Source organism: Neopsephotus bourkii, unplaced genomic scaffold (genome assembly GCF_033783945.1).
Source record: "Neopsephotus bourkii isolate Nb327-2 ecotype Australia unplaced genomic scaffold, CSIRO-AGI_Nbou_v1 NB_1654, whole genome shotgun sequence".
Lineage (NCBI taxonomy): Eukaryota > Metazoa > Chordata > Aves > Psittaciformes > Psittacidae > Neopsephotus > Neopsephotus bourkii.
The window spans coordinates 854,066-868,386 of record NW_026902128.1 but is presented as its reverse complement, the minus strand read 5'-3'; the positions used below and the strand labels follow the sequence as shown (position 1 = coordinate 868,386).

Sequence of the window (14,321 nt, the reverse complement as noted above, 5' to 3'; positions counted from 1 at the left end):
TTGGGCTCGCGTTTGTGCCTTCTCTGTCTCAGTCGAGGACCCCCGGGTGTGGAATTTTGCCCAGAGACTCCCCTTGTTACTCTGAACCAGCCCCTGTGCCCTGTCGGAGAGGGTATTTCTCTCTTCCATGCTGTCTGTTTGTGCAAGGCATGTTCTCCCTGCACTGTACCTGCGGACCTCTCTATGACAGTGTGACAGTGGTGAGACACTCGCCTCTGCTGGATCCTCTTCCTCAGAACTGGATTTGTGTGTTCTCTTTTTGACCCTGAGACATCCATGGGGAAGCAAGGCATTGCCAAGTTAAGCGGTTTTGCAGGTACAACAGAGTACAAAGCAATAGCATAGAGCTCTTGGTCTTCCTAACTTCAGTTATACGTATGATGTATGGCATTGTTCTGGTAACAGACCTCTTTAAAAATGTATTTTACACCTACTCAGAAAGGTGTGCTTGTCCACTAAGAAGGAAGTAACTGTGCCAGAGGTTGATTTTTATTGGACTTTGAAAAGGCATGCTATGGACACCCCTATGTAGTGTGGGGTTTGTTCATCAAAAGATTTAAAGGGAAATATTGCTTGCTACACTCTGAGAAAACTCTCTGTAACTGGAAACATTCCTTTTTTGTAATTATTGTACTTTGTGAGTTATAAAGGGAAGTCAGTTGTATTATTACACAAGATTATGAGAGGGAAAAGAAAGGGGCAGGAAAAAAAACGCTGAGGCGCGGCCCCTTTAAGAGCGGCCGCGGACTTCCCTCGACGTTGCCGTTTTAAGGGGGGGGTTAGGTAGTTTGAAGTTGTATCTTGCTATAGGTACGATATAAGGGAGGGAGGCTGTGATACGGCTGGTAATGGGCATTTCTCGAAATCTCTGGACACTTCTCGAAACTTCTCGACGATGAAACCCCCAACACCAAAGGGAAGCAATGGAAAAGAGCCACGTCAGCATCCGAGCGAAAAGAAGCAGCGGGATTGGCTGAATCCTTGAACCGAAAAATATAAAGGACAGCCTCCCAAAGACATCACGTGTGCGTCTTGAGGGGAGCGGGGGTCGGGGGAACACGCAGAGCTGTTTTTTTCATCTGCTATCGGTTGCTCAATTTAATAAATCTATACATTTACGTTTTAAAACGAGATTGGCCCTCTCATTGATAACACCTAGACACTAGCTTCCAGGAAGCTGCCACCTCAGGTTCTTCTCCATGAAACGTTAAGTAAAACCTGTAATAAAATCACATGTGTTTTAGAAATGTATTCTGTGCACCGTGTTGGGCTCAGCCTCCTGTGTACTCTGTCACAGTAATCTCTCTCAGCTGTAAGACACCTAAGGAAGGAGCCTCCTGTCCAAACAGAAAACTTCCTATCAGGAGGAGCACCAACTTTCACCTTAACACCACCTAACGCCACCATACAATCTCTTTAAGCATTTGTTTTAGTTTCAGGGGAGAGGCTAAAACTGCCGGAGAGGACTGAAGTCCTTTGCCAGCATCATGGTGTGTTCATCATGATTTTTTCATGATAGAATTGGAGCAGAGCTTGTCAATCCCTGGTGATTCTATGCCAATGATAGTAAAGTAAAAAAGGGCTTCAGGACAGTGAATCCTTTAATTCTGAACCATAATCTCATGGCCTCTAGGAATGTGGTAAGATTTTTCCACCTTAGCAGGATTCTTAGTTACGTGTCCTCAAAGCTCAGGGGCACAATCTTTCTTGTGTGCCTTGCACAAGCAACTACTGACCTATGGTGACATCTAATCTGTAGGGACTGCTGAAGACCTTGCAGGAACAGAATGGGTGTTACTAGCACTGGGACAACGTGCCACTGGACAGAGCTGTGGCTGGAGTGTGAGCGTTTTCACATCAGGCACTGTAGTTGTGCACAATGGTTTTTTACGTGTTCCGTTTGCACTGGTGCTGTTACTCTTGGAGGGTGTGTGGAAGGGGCCGTAGGCAAAGTCCCTGGAACACCGTGCACCTCAGGGAGACCTGCTGGCCCTGCACTGGGGCGGGAGAACAGGGGCAGGGGAAGGCTGCGGGGAGTGTTTGGGGAGCTCCGGCACGGACAGGCCGCGGTTCTGCGGAGATGCAGTTCTTTGGGCAAGCCCCTTGCTTCAGCGCCGGGCTGAACCAGGAAGGGGCCAGGACGGAAGGTGGCGGCGAAGCCGTGATGGGTGCCATTAGTTGTGCTGCCGGGAAAAGTACGTGGACGGGTGTTTCCGTAGTGTAGTGGTTATCACGTTCGCCTAACACGCGAAAGGTCCCCGGTTCGAAACCGGGCGGAAACAACCACTGTTGTTTTTTTAATCGTTTTCACCCTAGAAAATGACTGGATCCACTCCCCTCCGGCAGCTCAGCCGCCCCTGTCGCAAACGCTGGAACACCCTTCTTAGGTGGGACGCACAGGCATGGGCAAGGCTCTTCAGCACTGAGGTAACAAGTACATCAAAACGCTTCAGTTTAGCAAGAAGAGGTACAGGAAGAGCAGCTGCACCCAGAGAGCCGCGTTAATTACCCGCGCCTGCCCTCAGGTAACGGTGACTACAGCTCCCAGTGTGCACTGCTTCTCGCCGCTGTAATGGCGGGCCCTGCCACGGCGCGTTGCATGATGGGAGTTGTAGTTCGAATCTCCTGACCTTCACGGTGAGCCGTTCGCAGCCTGGCCCTGCCCTTTCCCCTCGGCGGGACGGGTCGCGGCCGGCCAAGATTCGCCAGCTCGTCGCGGGTGGAACCGCTGCCCCCCAGGAGCTGGACGCCGGAAACCCTATCCCGGAAGCTCCGGGCGTGGCGTCATCAGAATATGGCGGCCTGAGGAGGAGGTGTCCGTTCCTTTCCCGTCCCTTCCGCAGGTGCGTGGGGTGCTGATGGGCTGGGGTGGCTTCGCCGGCGCTGCAGCGGCCCTCGGGTCGGGCGGGCAGTGCTAGGAGCAGACAACGCTTGGTCAGCCGCGGGGGGCACGTTGCGGCGGGGCCGGGCGAGGGCCGCGGTACGGGAGGGTGCTGCGCACTCTGTCCCGTCCAGCGGCGGAGCCAGTCCCGGGTGGTCGCGGCTGCCGTGGCTCGCCGGCACCCCGCTTTCTGCCTTGGCGCCGAGGCGGTCCTTCCCTCTGGGCCCCAGTTCCTGTTCGAGATCCGTTGCTCCCGGGGTCTGTTGGTCCCCGGTCTGTGCGGCGGGGAGCAGGCGTGCTCCCCGGAGAGCGGCAGCCCCCGCCGCCTGAGCGCGGTTCGGGCCGAGCCACGGATGTCTCGTGTCTGCGGAAGCTCCTCGGAGCCCCGTTTCGACATGACAGTTCACAGGCTTAAACAAACTAATCCTCCCATCGCGGCGTAAGGGAACTCTACACGTCTGTGCCCTCTCTCTTCCGTCTCTAAATTAGCAGCTCTCCAAGTGAAGAAGGACCTGCCCGTCTCGTTAATGTCTCATACAAAAGCACTACTACACGAATTACCCTGCGGTAGTCCTCACTGGATTCTAAGAGTGACTCACTTGTAATCATTAACTTACTCTGTCAAGGGAAAAATAAAGCTAAATCTTTAATGTTTTTGTTTTTTCTTTCCGAGGTCAGAAAATACCAAAATGCAGTATTCCCATCACTGTGAGCACCTTCTAGAGAGACTGAACAAGCAGCGAGAAGCTGGTTTTCTGTGTGACTGCACTGTTGTTATTGGTGAATTCCAGTTTAAAGCACACAGAAACGTGCTTGCCTCCTTCAGCGAGTACTTCGGCGCCTTTTACAGAGATGCGTCTGACAATAACGTTGTTTTGGATCAGACTCAAGTGAAAGCTGACGGATTCCAGAAACTCCTGGAATTTATTTATACAGGAATCTTAAACCTTGACAGGTATCGTATTCTACTAAGTAGAGAAAGAGATCAGATAAATAACATTTATGTTAAGGCAGTACTGGGTTGTTTTTTTTTTCCTTTGTAATACCTTCTGGAGGAACACATGGTAGTGGCTATGATAAATATTACAGGTTGGAGATCATCTGTTTGTATGTTTTAAAATAACACAGGACATGCGAGTGCCAAAACAAACGTTTGTTGTCTTATACTTCACTGGTTGTTAGTTTCAGTTTCCCTGTCTGGATTGGGAGGGATTAAACATCTTGCATGATTAGCAGGAGAGGGAAGGATACGTTTTTTCTGTCTTAAGTTGGATCACAGGAGTCCATTTTTCCAGAGAACACACAGAAACTGTGTACATGGTAGAAGGTAAAGTCCGAGGAATGGGTAAGGATAGGCACCACTTTAAAATATCACATTGGTTAGAATTTGCTTAAAGTTTGGTTAAGTATTTGGTGACTTAAAGTTTTTCATTACAGTGCCCAAAAGGAGTCACAGAAAAAGCATTTTCCCCCTTACTGCACTGGTCCTATGCCTGTCCTGTTTTGCTTTATGTACAGTGAGGATTCGTTGCAGTGCTTTCCTCTTGGCAAGCAAAAGACATTATCCCTCATGAGGAAAGTATGACTTCTTAGAAGTATGTAGTCCAGGATTTTCCTTTCTTTCCCAATACCTAGTGCCAAATGCAGGTTTAAAAATCTGTCTGAAATCTCACAGTCGTTAATTTAAGTACACAGATGCAGGGTGGTGTTTGGGGTTTTGTTGTTTTGGTTTTAATTAGCTACAAGCATTAATAGCAACAAAGCAGGTAATGCAGCAGTGTGGTGACATTAGTGACCACTGCTTTGCAGATTAGTGTGAGCAGTATCATGCAGCATTCTTGATGTCTGTCTGGGACCACAGTGGGAGAGTTTCTGGACTCATTCTGAAGCAGCTGAAATCTTTGGAGGAAGAGGAGGGTGCAAGTACCATTGTCACTTATTGCTGTTGCTGAGCTGTTCGGCTAAAAGTGATGCTCACAGGTCTGCCCACATGCTCCCATCCTCTTCCCGTGTCCCTTTAGGCTGCAAATTCTGTTGTCTTCTCTGATGGTGGGTGCACAAGAGACACGGATAGGGTGTCCTTTGAACTCTGCTATTGGTAAGGCAAGATACTGAGACAGTTGTATTCATGTACAGAGAGTAACTGTGGCTAGTTACTTGTTGTTTAATTACATTTACTATGTAATAGATGGCTAAAATGATGTTGTTTACCATGAATCTCTCTTTAAAGTGCTGTAAATCCATAAATGCATTGATAGTACATGTTGCAACCTTTCCCAGATCAATTTTTTCTGAACCATCAGGGCCTGTGTTGCAGCAGCTGAGGAGCAGAGTGTAGTAGTTGAAATGAGTTCTGTGATGTTAACATTGTCTGTGCACAGCTGACACAGAATTAAGATTGTTTGCAAGTCGTTTTATAAAACAAGATTAATAACCTGCCTCACAGCAGCACTGAGGTAAATGTGCCACCTGCAAATTGATAAAGACTTGCTAGAAGGCTTATAGAATTGTAATTTATGCATTTTATTCTCCAGTATTTTATCCTTGTGGTTTCTGAGCTTTTTGGACCAACAGCCCCATGTCTATCCTCACCACCTTACAATTGGCCTTTTAACTGAAAATTCTACAAAAGGCACATAACTGAAACTAGAATTCTCACTTCTGTGGATGTGCAGAGATGGGCTGTCGGTTCAGGAGTAACTGGTGTACTGGGGTCTCACAGCACCAAGAGATCAGATCTTGCTGTTTTCTAATTATAACTTTCCTGTAGCTCTGCCCTCTGTATTTGATACAGTTGGTGCAGAACAAATGCTTGCTTTGTCCAGAATATTGTCACCCAAATCTTGTTTCCTTGCAGCTGGAATGTTAAAGAAATTCACCAGGCCGCGGACTATCTCAAAGTGGAAGAAGTGGTCACTAAATGCAAAATTAAGATGGAGGACTTTGCTTTTATTGCTAATCCCTCTTCTACAGAGACATCTAGTATCACTGGAAACGTCGAGATGAATCAACAGACTTGCCTTCTGACTCTCCGAGATTACAATAACCAGGAGAAAGCAGACACTGCTTCTGCAGAGTTGGTTCAACCACTGGCAAAGAAAGCAGCTTTGGAAAAGAAATCTCCTCAGACCAAAAAGCGAAAGAAGAATTTCAGCTCTCCCAAAAGCATACAGAATAAATCTGTACAGTATCAGAATGATGTGACTGAGAATGCATCCATTGAGATGTTTTTAGATGCGAATAAGCTGGCCACCCAGATAACAGAACAGGCTGCCCAGGGCAGTGATAACTCTGAGCTACAGCTGTCATCCCTGGTGGAAAGTGAAACACTGGCAGCACAGGATATCCTAGTTCAGACTATTGCCGCAAAACAGAAGCGGGGAAAGTCTCAGCAAGGTTGCGCACTGAAGGAGCACTCTATGTCTAACGTAGCCAGCGAAAAGACCACTTACCAGCTGGACAGCACAGCAGAAGAGCTCGACCAGAAGTATTCCAAAGCTAAACCAGTGTGTAACACCTGTGGAAAAGTCTTTTCAGAAGCTAGTAGCCTCCGTCGCCACATGAGAATACACAAAGGAGTGAAACCATATGTGTGTCAGCTCTGTGGGAAAGCATTCACTCAGTGCAATCAGTTGAAAACACATGTAAGGACTCACACAGGTAAGCCATTGGCCTTGTCTCTGAGACCTGGAATCACAGCCTGTGAGTGCAGGACTATAAAAATCTTTGTGGTCTGTCTTTTTCCTCTAGGAATTATGTCTGCTGCTGGTATGCATATGGAGGTAGTACTGATATCCTGGTAGCATGAAACACTGCAGCATTTTTCAGAACAAAATCGTAGTTTCTGCTTTAAATACAGGGGACTTTACTAGTCTGAGCATCTTGATTTCTGGAAAGACTTGGAAGAGCTGGCTGCCCTTTAATTTTGCAGAGTGAGGGAGTGCCAAAACCTCCGGTTTTCCAGTGCCAGTAGAACATGGAAAACTCATTGTACTAGATACCAGGATTTTTGTTGCTTTTTTAAAACTTCAAATTCTAATACACATTTGATAACAAAAGTGGGGGAAAATGCAATCTTGTGACAAGTAGGTAACTTCTGCAGGGCCTTCACATAGGGTAGGGGAGGTGGCTGAAGTACTACAGCACTTGGGGGTTTATTTAGTAAAACATGCAGCTGAAATGTATGATGGTGTTATGGTCTCTGCATTCAAGAAAGAATTCCCAGAAGTTTGTGTTGTATCAAGAGCTACTGAACAAAGCATCAAAGCGAAATGAATTGTGAACGCTTAAACGTTAAGACAACGTGTCTGACTTTTTCAAAGAGTATGAGCAGCAAGTTGCTGGAGCCTGGGACTTGTGGGAGAAGTGCTGTGCCTGTATTTTTCCGTGGAGATGGAAGACTTGATACTGGGTCAGTTTGTTCTTAAGGCCATTGCTGCCACGCTTAGCCCAGTGAGCAGTGGAGGGACCTGGTTTGTGGAGTTTTCTTCCTTCTGTGGCCAGCATTGAGAATTCTGAAGTAACAGTGAATCAGATAAAAACTTACTTACTCTTGCTCGTTTTCCCCTTTGGAAAGCTCTGAGTAGAGGCCAGCCGAGGAGCTCTTTCCACGAAGCCATGAAGTTGTAAAGAGGTGATGTTAGGTTGTACTGAGGTACAGCTGCAGAACACTGTGCTCTTTCTGTAACCAAGGGAGGGAATTTCAGATATTGTCAGCCAGTAACTAATCAAAGATTCATATAGGAGACAGAGCTTGTGAGCAGTATCCAGGGACAGTGTCATGGTAGGAATGTCAGACGCGTTTTCTGCTTTTGAGAGTATTGTACTGCGAATTTTTGCCTGAGTAGGTAGGGAATTTCACAGTGTGAGTTGCTAGATGGCAGGCTAGATGTCTAATACTTTTATTTTTGAAGTTCTTGTGTACATAATAGACTTAAGAATAGTTGAGTTCTTGATTTGATTGTGTACTGCCACAGTAATGCAGGGATAGGCTCTTTTATACTGTCATCTAAGACTCTGCAGCATTGTGCAATCCATTCTGTGAGACTCTTGAGAATAAAGAGAACATGAATAGTCAGAGAAGTACCTGCAGCACTCTACAGCAGATACCAGTGAGAAATTAGGGAGCACTAGGCTGTACTATTAGGACTATCGCTGTTTGGCAGGCAAGAAAAGGCAGATGATTCACTGGTCGTTCATCTTGAATATTCAGAATTATGAATAGACAGAACTAGTAAAAAGGCTGAAAATGCAGTAGCAGCATCCGAAAATAATGTGGGGGAAATGGCACTATTAAAAAACAGTAGTACTTTTTTCCCAAAAGGTAATGTGTTAAAAAATAGCCTGTTACCCCCTGTATTCCTGGCATATTCCGCTTCAGTGGACTGATTACGGGATGTTCCAAGGTGTTACTTTTAAAAAGTATTAGAACGGACATCTGAGCTTTGGTCAGGTAGTGGGCTGGCTGGAAAGCTTTCTTATGCAAACGCAGAGAGCACAAGGGTTTTATTTTTCACCAGGGGAGAAGCCATACAAATGTGAACTCTGCGACAAAGGCTTTGCTCAGAAGTGCCAGTTAGTGTTCCACAGTCGGATGCACCACGGAGAAGAGAAACCATACAAATGTGATGTGTGCAACCTGCAGTTTGCGACTTCAAGCAATCTGAAGATTCATGCCAGGTGGGCAAAAGTGAGATCTTGCAAATGCTTATCCATGTGTTTATTTGAACAGAATAACTTACTCCAGTGCGAGCAAGAGTTACACTTTCACATAATTTGGTCATTTCTGTTTCTTTTCTCATGGGTCTTTCCTCGCGTTACGGAACAGAATAATTACATCTGTGTACCCGCTCCTGAGGGAAGCAGTTTGTGATTTATGAATCTGACATTCTCTGCACTGGTATCCTAATGGCAGTTATGTGGGTTCGTTTTAAATTGCTTGTAGCACCAGAGAGGAATGTTCCTGGGTGGGAAGTGGAACAGAACAGTTCTTGCAGCTCACTGCTATTTTCATGCGGCTTTTTGTATTTTGGGCAGGAGCAGGAATTACATTTCTGTGTTAGAAATAATTTTATCTTTCAGTACACTATCATGCAAAACATGCCAAGTGCTCATGGTGCATGTCATGTGTGCAGGGTCTATACTTTTTTGTAGTTCAGAGAATTTGGGGGTAAAGTGCTAATGGAGGAGAGTGAGTTGGTGCCAAGTGTTGCTTCCTTCCTGCCCAGGATCACTGATGTTTGTCTTCGTTCATTCACAGGAAGCACAGTGGCGAGAAGCCGTATGTGTGTGATCGCTGTGGCCAGAGGTTTGCTCAGGCCAGCACACTCACCTACCACGTGCGCCGCCACACAGGGGAGAAGCCCTACGTGTGTGATAGCTGTGGAAAAGCCTTTGCTGTCTCCAGTTCTCTCATTACCCATTCCCGAAAACACACAGGTAAGGGGAAACAGAGTCCTGTGGCACCACAGCAGGCCTGGTAAGGGAGCACTTCTGGCAGAGGGTCTGGATGTAGGTAATGACCTGGAAATCTGTAGGTTGGAGTTACTTCCAAAGTTGTCATCCAGCTCTTTACTCATGTTTTTTCCCTTTGATTCCAGTTTAGGGAGCTCTTTCTCCCAGTAGACGTTCCCTCTGCTTTATTCTGATTTGTTCTTTTGGCTATCCTGGCTTATATATTGAACTAATAAACTACTTGTGTTTCCTTTAGGAGAGAAGCCATATATCTGCGGCATTTGTGAAAAAAGTTTTATTTCCTCTGGAGAGCTCAATAAACATTTTCGGTCCCATACAGGTTAGTTGCCAGACAGGCTGCTTCCTGCACTATAAATAATATCCTACTTACCCTTTTGCCTTTAAAATACACCATATTGTGCTGTATTTGAAAGTAGCAGTTTCTTAATTTATGTATCCCTGTGTTAGCATAATTTAAAGAAAATATTTGTGCATTTTTTAATTGCCTTTTTCAGACTAAGATCTGCATAACAGTGTAGCTGATGAATGATCATGGCTTTACTTCTGACATTTGGGGTTTTTTGCTGTTTTTAATCCATTCTGGAAACCATTTTCTTTTGAAGAGACACACAGTCAGAATAACAGACTTGTAGTTTCAAATACAAGCTTGAAATCCATTGTCCTGCATCTGTCACTGTGTTTGTTTTCAATTTCTGATTGTTCTATCTACCAAACCACTTGTTATTTTTCAGGTGAAAGACCATTTATCTGTGAAATGTGTGGGAATTCTTACACAGATATAAAAAATCTTAAGAAGCACAAAACGAAAGTTCACACAGGTATGTTCCTTGCAAGGAAACATTAAGAAGTGACACCAACCATCTTCAGGGATGAATAACTATTCCTTTTTTTTTTTTTTTTGGCTCATCCAGGCCCAAAATCAGGACATAAATTATTTTCTGAGTGATTTTTTGATAGTAGCTCTCCTTAGAGCCAAAAGCACCCACTTTAGAGGTACCCACACCTTTTAAAGCATAAAGCCCTGCTTTCAAGTAGATTCAAGACACATTTTCAGGCATTTGCATTGCTGTAACAAACACCTATTGAGCAACATGGAAGTGGATTGCAAGGATGAGATGAGAGCAGTGGTGAGCCTGGCAGAGCCCCAGGGTGTGAGCTGGGGGAGTTGATAAGGCATGTCTGCTCTCATGGAGAGACAGGGCAGACAGAAGTGCTTCATTGCTGAAGTAACAGGCTTCAGGGCGCACTTTGGTAGAGGACAGGTCAAATAGCCAATGCCTTCAAACAGGCAGGCAGCAAGGAATTCTTTCACAGTGATTTCAGTTAGGAACAGAAAATCCTTTCTCAAGTGACTGGATAAAAACTACAATGGGCCTGGCTGGAATGGCTTTAATAAACACTTTCTTCTGCAGAAGTTTATGGATAAGTGATGTATTGTACATTGCTATCTCGCATTAAGAGGCTGTTTGGATGTGGCTGCGTTTCTTAGATTTTCTGGGATGGAAAGTCTCAAGGAAGTCTTCATAATTACATTTTTTTTCCAAAGCTCCTTTGTGATGTTAAGGATTTGTTATCTTCTGTACCATGTTAAGTAGAGATGAAGTTGGAATGCACCATTCCTCTAGTTGTCATGCTACAAGCAGCAAAGGTTGTGATTCTCAGTGCTTACATTGCATTTACAGCTCATTCTGGCTTGGCAGCACATCGAAGCACTGATAGTCCAGCTCCCCTGGCAGTCTTTGACATACCATGTGTTTGTTTGGATGGTCATTTGAAAGGGAATTTGTGCAGGAGCTTTTCAACATTTCTTTTTGGGTTTTTTTTTCTTCCCCAGGATCAGAAACTCCCCCTGATTCTAGTGCACTTGATAACTCTTTCAATGAACAAGAATCCATTCAGAGTCAGAAAAGTCCCTTATCGGAGTCCATAGATGTGAAACCCTCTGAGATGTCTTTAGCACTTCCTCTTCCCATTGGGAGTGAAGACCATCAGATGCTGCTTCCCGTGACGGGTGGTCAGTCTCCTTCATCAGAAACATTACTAAGATCTGCTGTGACTGGATATTCAGAACCTCAGTTTATTTTCTTGCAGCAGTTGTACTGACAGAGCAGTACAGAGGCAACAAGGTAATCTGGTAGTGAACTTGCGCACGTTCGGTGAGATGAACATAATGGAGCAAGCAGTCACGCTTTTTGAATTGGACTTGTTCTTTTTCTTCCCTCTGTGTAAAGACACTTGTAAGGCATTTCCGTTGTGCAGTGCTGTCTGACATTTTTTGTTGAATTGTGCTAATCTACAATGAATTTTCTATTTGCAATTAACACCGATTTCCACAAGACGATTCTTTTCCAGCAACACCTGCCTTAAGAATTCTCTGTTAAATATGTTGATGTATTTTGGAGATCTCCTCCCATGTTCCTGCTGATCTGATGTGTCACGGTGTCACTTGAGAGCAGACGTTTTAAGCCATATTTGATAATTTAGGAATATTAACCCAGAGATGTAAGGGGAAAATCATGATTCAGATGCACTAGCAAGTTTGTACTCCTGCATTCCAAGTGATACAGTGGTGCATGCTGGAAGGCAGGCTGGTGCAGTGCTCCCAAAGAATTACAACTGTCAGTTGAAGTCTGAGCAGAGGGAAAGAAAGCTTTGTGTGTATTTTCCTGACAAGGCAAGTAAAGGAGGGTTATTTTTTTTCTCAAGTGCGGTAAGTCAGGGGGCTCTCATGGCACAGACACTGCTGGGTATTGGGTATTCTTTCCAACAAGTCACTTGTTTGGTTTTTTTTCTTCTGATGTTGGTGTATCTTGTCCTGGGTTTCTTTCTCACATCCCTGGCACATGCTGGGTTTGGCACAAGCGACCACATTTGCTCAAAAGGAGAGTTTGGAACATGCATGTTGTAGATGAGACAAAAAGGTGCATTGACTTCATTGGTGTGGCGTGAATCACAGCTTCACAATCCTTTTTTTTTTTTTTACAGTAGTGCTGCTTCTTGTGCTAGACACTAGGTACAAAAGAGGAAAGAAATGAATCCTGTCCTTCACTGTGAAAACAAGAAGTCAACGCTACATGAAGGGGTATTAAGGAAGAATACAAAAAAGCAGATGGCTATTCTTGTAGGCAAGGCTTTGTCAGAGTATGACTGATTTGGTTTAATTGAAGTATTTATGTATGGCTTTATCTCTTATATCACTTGTCCACAATAACTGCACAAAACTGGTATCTAGCAAGACCTATATGAAGGTATGTTTGATTACTAGCAACATACATTTCTAAAGAGCAACATTTCTAGTGTCTTGCTAGGGTCATTAGCTACACACTGGTTGACAAATGGGATTCTTTTATACTCCTTTTTGCCAGTTTGTGCCATTAACAGAATGTAAGCGTTATTTAACTAATCATCAGAGAGTAAGAAAACAGTCATAATACTGTACCAACAATGCATTTATAGATGCTGTTTGTTGGTTATTTACTTGGTGCTAGCATTTTATTTCCACTGATGCCTTGTGTCCAGACACTGATAAATAGAAGAGCACAGGAGATACCTCTTAACTGTTCTCCATGGAGTATTAATCTGCACCTTAATTAAACAGACTTGTGAAAAATTTCTTTGAGGATTTCATTTAAATATTCTGTAAATGGTTCCTTGACTCCTGAGCATGACTATACAATTTCTTTTTCTCTTCCCACGTTTGTACCTGTAAAGTAATAGACTTTTTGCTTCTTACTGTTGATCATTTTAGTATGTGGCAAATTTAAACCTCTGCTTCTTGATCATATTTTATGCTTTATACATGGCAAATTTGCTGATAAAGTCCACCATGGATAGCAAAGAGTACAGCCATGTTCACTGGGAACATTCTTAATGCAGGCATCTCTGGTTCTGTCCACTGGAGCCAATTACTGCTGTACCTGCCTGACCTTTATTTTGTTTATCTGCACTACATCATGTCTGAACAGCCAGTGTCCTTCAGAATGCTGGCAAAGGACAATGGGTGAAGCTCACTGATATTTTTTTTTCCTGTTTGTTGGCATTTCCCGTTTTCCTCCCCCTTTTCTTTTTTAGCTTCTGTTGCTGATGTAGCACCTGAAGGATTCCTTAGCCTTGCCATCTGAAACTGAAGAATCTCAAAAATCGGGATCTTGACTCAGTATAAAAAGCAAACTGTGTAGCTTTGTCCTAAGGTTCTTTACTTTTGCTCTGCAAGAGCAGAAGCCTTGGGATACACGTAAATACTGAAAAAGAACAACACCATACAACTGACAGCTTTCATATTTAAACAAATATTCATATTTGGAAGATAAACTAATGATAGGCTGCTGTTATCTGAGGAAAAGTTATCTGAAGATTAAGATATCCAGGATAAATAACCACAAGAGAGAACTAGTTCTGGAAAAGAAAAATATATTAATATTTACATTCCTCCATAGTAAATGCATTCCATAACAATGTTTGTTTGGACTGTTTTTATATTTCTAAAAGTATATCTTATTACTGTATTCTTAGAGTTCAGACTTTTTAAAAAAATACAGTGCTTAGATTTATACAGGATTTGTTTAGATACTTGTAACAGTAACACTTGCTTTATTAGTCATTTAGTTTTCTTTATAGACAAGTAGATAATCATTATTTTTTATAAGACAGCAATTTTAACCATTCTTAATAGAATACACGGGCTTGTAGTTTTGTGTTGGAGCAATAATTTAAGACCTGCACTCTTGAGTCCCCATCTGAGAGTCCTAATTTTTAGCCTCTTCTTTCATGAAGATATCTCAGCTACTGAGGTATGACATCAATGAACTGTATTCATTTACTAGAATATAGATTTTAAATATATATATATATATAAAATTTGTCTCTAGGTGTGTTCAGGTTGGGCCTGAAGAAGCAGGTCTGTGCTGTACCTTTTGCCAAGGCACATGATGCATGGAAATCAGCTGCACATCTAATTCCTAGGCTT

At 43.8% G+C, this 14,321-nt stretch overlaps 1 protein-coding gene and 1 non-coding gene across 2 annotated transcripts; both read left to right on the top strand.

Moving 5' to 3' along the window:
• The first annotated feature begins 2,209 nt into the window (after window positions 1-2,209).
• TRNAV-AAC (transfer RNA valine (anticodon AAC)) lies at window positions 2,210-2,282 on the top strand. Its single transcript has one exon. It is a non-coding gene; the product is annotated as a tRNA-Val (tRNA).
• Window positions 2,283-2,518: 236 nt separating this feature from the next.
• Window positions 2,519-13,865, top strand: MYNN (myoneurin). Its single transcript, XM_061374823.1, has 8 exons — window positions 2,519-2,843; window positions 3,555-3,836; window positions 5,739-6,541; window positions 8,401-8,560; window positions 9,141-9,319; window positions 9,591-9,674; window positions 10,087-10,173; window positions 11,190-13,865. The coding sequence occupies exons 2-8, from the start codon at window positions 3,571-3,573 to the stop codon at window positions 11,456-11,458; spliced, it is 1,848 nt and encodes a 615-aa protein (XP_061230807.1). The 5' UTR covers window positions 2,519-2,843; window positions 3,555-3,570; the 3' UTR covers window positions 11,459-13,865.
• The last annotated feature ends 456 nt before the right edge of the window (window positions 13,866-14,321 follow it).